General features: G+C 37.2%; 2 protein-coding genes across 2 annotated transcripts; both read right to left on the bottom strand.

The window, feature by feature from the left end:
- Positions 1–912: 912 nt before the first annotated feature.
- On the bottom strand, positions 913–1,773 carry LOC108782677 (uncharacterized protein K02A2.6-like). Its single transcript, XM_018551001.1, has one exon. It carries the CDS (start codon positions 1,771–1,773, stop codon positions 913–915), a length of 861 nt encoding a protein of 286 aa, XP_018406503.1.
- A 209-nt stretch (positions 1,774–1,982) lies between these two features.
- LOC108782678 (uncharacterized protein K02A2.6-like) lies at positions 1,983–4,754 on the bottom strand. Its single transcript, XM_018551002.1, has 3 exons — positions 3,824–4,754; positions 2,784–3,758; positions 1,983–2,740 (listed from the first exon to the last, which is right to left on the bottom strand). The coding sequence occupies exons 1-3, from the start codon at positions 4,752–4,754 to the stop codon at positions 1,983–1,985; spliced, it is 2,664 nt and encodes an 887-aa protein (XP_018406504.1).
- Positions 4,755–5,097: the final 343 nt, after the last annotated feature.

Here is a 5,097-nt window from a genome sequence, read left to right on the forward strand (position 1 = left end):
TAAATGTATACTTATGAAGATACACATGATTGAAAACTGGTTAACTCACACACATGTGCTCCAAAATCTTGAATCAAATATTTTAAAATTAATACTGATCTTTTGTGATTTATTTTTAAAATATAAAAAACTGTTATAGTTTGATCTCTCACCTAGAACACTATATTTGATTCAAGATTTTAGAGTGTAAGTTAACTAGTTTTCAATCACGTATATCTTCATAAGTATACGTTTACAAATTATTATTCTAATTAATAATTAATATCGTGATAAGGATTGTTCTGATTATACCAAAACAAATTATTGCGTTTATTAGCATATTTGATTATACGTATGTAATATTTTGACATTGGAATAAATACACTAATAAACGTAATAAGTGTTTTGTTATAATGTTACGTTATTGTATGTTTGTTTCTAATGTTCAGTATTAAGAACTTTATTATAATTTCTCTTTCTTGGTGATAGTATCCGAACGGTGCTTTTCCAGTATACCTACATTGACGTTCTCTAAAATATTTTAACATATTACATTCTATTATTGAAAGATAATGCAATGGAAGTGAATATTTATTAATTCCAATGTCTAAATCTTTTACATATACATAATCAAATACACTAATAAACGTAATAAGTGTTTTGGTATAATGTTATTACGAAATTGATTAACAGAACAATCGTTCCTCACAATATTAATTATGAATATGTTAGATACTGTACGAGATGGATCAAGTAATACACGCCTGTATAATAAATAATCCTGTTAATATCTTTATTATTACAGTTACACACTCTATTATTCGTACTCTTGTCCATAGACATAGACTATATATATGCACGCACGCTTTTCCCAATGACCTGCGCGCTATCTCGACAGTCTGTTACATGTAGACTCGCCAACACCCCCTCTTCTTAATAAAGCACATAATCATGCAGGAATGTTGGTAATTTTATCGTTCTCCTGGGACGGTCTTCCAAGATTCTTTCCTGCTCTGGTTCATCATCCGATGATGCTGCCGAGGTTCTAGGTGTTACAAAGTTCTCACTTTGATTATCATCTTCTTGATCCACTTGGAATTCTTCCATCAATAAGTCGAGCGGTAATCTTGCGTTGGAATCTGCTCGACATTCTCCCTCAGCGTATCTGTCCAAGAGTTGATTGGTATGGCATCGGACAAGTGGCTGTCTTCTGTTTGAATCTAACAAGATGTTGTACATGACGTTGCCAATTTGTTCTATGATGGTACCGGGAATCCACTTCCATGAATTACCCACATACTGTTTAGCGTAGACCAAATCACCGCAATTAAATTTCCTATCTCTAGCTCCATGTTGTTTATTAAATTGTTCCTCTTGTTTGATATTATGTCGGGGAGTCTCTGGTTGCTTGGTAGATTTAAGTAGGTCTAGCATGGTCCTCACTTTCCTGCCGATCATAATTTCTGCAGGTGATTTCCCGTCTATATACTTGTTTGGAGTATACCTGTATGTTGTAAGGAATGTATTTAATGTTTCCTCTATTTCCTCTCCTTCGTTGATTTTCATTATACCCCTCTTAAAGATGTCCACGAGGATCTCTGCCTGTCCGTTAGATTGGGGATTATATGGTGCCGACCGGAAGTGTTGTATGCCATTTAGTTCACAAAAATCTTGAAATGACTGGCTTGTAAACTGCGTTCCGTTGTCTGTTACAATGGTTTTTGATATACCAAATCGTGAGCAAGCGTCTTTGATAAATTTAAGCGTTTGCGTTGACGTAATTGTTTTTGTCATGTAAATTTCGGGCCATTTACTTTTGGCGTCTACTATCACTAGGAAGTAGCTGTTATGGAAAGGCCCCGCGAAATCCACATGAATACGTTCCCAAGGAGCATCCGATATTGGCCATGATTGTAACAGCGTTTTGACAGGTGATTTCCTTGCACATGCACATTTACATTTACTGTTCTCACTGCATGTTCGATGTCGTTGTCAATCTTGGGCTAGTAGACGTAGCTTCTTGCTATTGCTTTGGTTTTTTCCATTCCTGGATGTCCTTTATGTATTTGACGAAGAACTTTATTGCGTAATTCTGGAGGTATTATCACGCGTTCACCTAACATTAAGCTGCCGTTTACCATTAATAATTCGTTGCGTCTAATGTGGTACGGTTGAATGTCTTCAGTGATGTCTTTCTTGTTTGACGGCCAACCATGGTTTAGGTAGTTGATTACTGATTGAAGAATTAAATCATTCTTGGTTCCATGTTGAATGTCCTCAAACGTTACTGTTAGCGCCTTGATTGACTCTTGTTGAATTTGTTTCACTGTCGCTTCCATATGAGTTACGGCAATAATTGATTCTTCGTCTGGTTGTGCTCGTGAGTTGATTAATCTTGACAAGAAATCAGCATAACCAAATGAATCCGTGGAAATGTATCTGATCTCGCAATCATATAATAATAATGTACATGCCCATCTTTGTAATCTATTTGCTGTGTACACTGGAATGCCTTTTTTGTTTCCGAAGATGTGTAATAAAGGTTTATGGTCAGTCTCTAGAATAAATTTCTTCCCGAAAATTAATTTATGAAATTTGATGACTGCAAATATGAGTGCTAAAGCCTCCTTTTCAATTTGACTGTAGTTTCTTTCAACCTCGGTGAGAGTTCTTGATGAATGATAGATGGCTTTCCGACTGCCGTTAGGATATTCATGGAATATTACTGCACCTATGCCTGTGTTACATGCGTCCGCTGCCACTACAATGGGGACCGATGGATCGTAGTGTTAATAATAACTTACTTTGCAACACCTCTTTGAGTTGTTCAAATGCCTGTTGATATCGGGGAGACCAGTTCCAGGCTGTATCTTTCCGCAGTAATTGATCCAGTGGCCCTCTCAATTGTTGCATCTTGTATACGAATTTTCCATAGTAATTAATGGCTCCGAGAAATGCTCGAAGTTCGCTGATATTGTTAGGTGGTGGCATTTTCCTGATACAGTTGATTTTGTCGAGGTCAGGTTGTAGTCCCTGTTCATCAATAATGTGTCCGAGGAATTTCACTTGCTTTGTAAAGAATTGGCACTTGTCGGAGCTTAATGCGAATCCGTAGTCCTCAATTCTTTGTATTAGTTTAGTTAGATGATCCATGTGTTCTGTCGCTGTCTTGCTGCATATTATTATATCATCTAAATATGCGCTAACGAAGGGCATGTCAGCTATCATTGCATCAACAATCTGTTGAAAAGCTCCTGGTGCAGATTTGACACCAAATGGCAATCTCTTAAATTTAAATAACCCGCGATGCGTATTGATGGTTAATAGTTCTTGCGAATCTTCATTCACTGCCAATTGAAAATATGCATCCGAGAAATCGATTACCGTGAAACATTTGTTACCCGCTAATTTGGCGAAAATGTCATCAGGAAGTGGTAGCGGATGTTTGTTTGGCTGTAACGCTGCATTTAATCCAGTGGAGTAGTCTGCACATAAGCGAATTTTCCCGTTAGGTTTGTTGACCGCTACAATAGGTGCTGCCCATAATGAAAAATCAATCTTCTCAATGATATTTAGTTTCTCGAGACGTTGTAATTCGGCATCAATCTTAGGTAGTGCAGCATATGAAACAAGGCGTTTCTGGATGTATGTCGGTTTAATCCCCGGTACTAAATGTAGTTTTACCTCTGTTTTGGTGCATAGTCCTAGCTCCTTTTTGAATACTTTAGGGAATTTTGTGATTAATTGTTCAACATGCTCATCTGTTAATTGTGACTTAACTGTATGGCACAATTTGTTTATTGGAATCGACCATAGATTAAATAGATCTATATCCACTCTATACCAAATAAATTCAGTCCTGGCACTTTAGTGATGTAGCATTTCCCTTTTTTTGTTACTCCGTTTAGCGTGACATCGCATTCCATCTCCTGAATTATTTCTAATGGATCACCAGATGCATTGTATGCTGACATCGATGATACCTTTGTTGTTGGTTTCCCAAGTAGTTGCCAAGTCTCTTGAGAAATAAGCGTTATGTCTGAAGCTGTATCAATTTGAAGTTTAACTTCTTGTTCATCAATTTTGACTGTGATAAATTTCCGCTTATTTTGAAATTGAATCTGATTTACAGAGATGACAACATTAGATTTTGCTGTACGTTGATCGTCTAATTTCTTCTCAGACTTTTTCTCTGATTTGGTATTGATTTTCGGCTTTCGGGCGCTATTGCAATATCCTTCCTTGTGACCTATCTTTTTGCAAGTACTGCATTCATGCTTGAGATAGTCGCAATATTTAGCGTAGTGCATACAACCACAATTCCAGCATGGAAACTTTGGTATGCCTGATGCTTTGGATTGTAACTTGTCTTTAGCGCTCTTAGAAAAACCTTGCTTTTTGCGTTCAACTTTATGTACGTTAGATTGCGCTGGTTTCTCTACTAATGCCGTGTCCATTTTAAGTGACACAATTCGTTGACATTCATTTACTAGGTCGTGTAGTGTGACCGGATTGTCAGTAGAATGTGTTTCTAGTTTACGTAATAATCTCGCTCTAATTTCAAAATCTTTAGTTGCCTGTAGACCTGAAATGAAAACTAAGCATTTAAATTGTTCAGGTCCTAATTCTGTGAATTGAAAATCCTCACAATTCCTATTGACTATGCCTGCATACGTGACAAAATCGTCGTTATCATTTTTCTTTGTCTTTAAGCAGTTATAACGTCTACTAAAAATAGTGGTTTGTAACGAAAGGATCTGCTTAAGCTTGTCCATTGTGGTTTTGAAATCAAAATCCTTTGTCGTCTTTGGAAGAATGTAGTTAACATACTTTCAGTGTGACTTTTGGTCCAATTTCCGTAATAATAGTCGTACTTGTGCTTGTTCGTCCACTTAAGCACGTGCTGCCGTGAATGCGTCCTCGTATCTGTTGTACCATTTATCGAAGGTTAGACCATTTTCAGGGTCATAACTGAATTCTTGGATACTGTTTGCTAATGCTTCAATTACGAGTTCATTGCTTTTCTCTGGCTGTGTAGTTGTTGGATTGTGTTGAATTGATCTGGAGACACGGTAGTGTCTCGGCGCTAAGCCAAGCGCGCGACACTGCCGTGCCTCC

Source organism: Cyphomyrmex costatus, unplaced genomic scaffold, assembly GCF_001594065.2.
Source record: "Cyphomyrmex costatus isolate MS0001 unplaced genomic scaffold, Ccosl1.0 scaffold1320, whole genome shotgun sequence".
NCBI classification, from domain to species: Eukaryota; Metazoa; Arthropoda; class Insecta; order Hymenoptera; family Formicidae; genus Cyphomyrmex; species Cyphomyrmex costatus.

What these genes read in the sequence shown, in the direction of transcription:
- LOC108782677 (XM_018551001.1), bottom strand. Translation starts at nt 1,773, where the DNA reads ATGACAAAAACAATTACGTCAACGCAAACGCTTAAATTTATCAAAGAC.
- LOC108782678 (XM_018551002.1), bottom strand. Translation starts at nt 4,754, where the DNA reads ATGGACAAGCTTAAGCAGATCCTTTCGTTACAAACCACTATTTTTAGT. An exon ending in GCCAGGACTGAATTTATTTG is followed by an intron (nt 3,759 to 3,823) that starts GTATAGAGTGGA and finishes TGTGCCATACAG; the next exon opens with TTAAGTCACAATTAACAGAT. An exon ending in ACTCAAAGAGGTGTTGCAAA is followed by an intron (nt 2,741 to 2,783) that starts GTAAGTTATTAT and finishes TCCCCATTGTAG; the next exon opens with TGGCAGCGGACGCATGTAAC.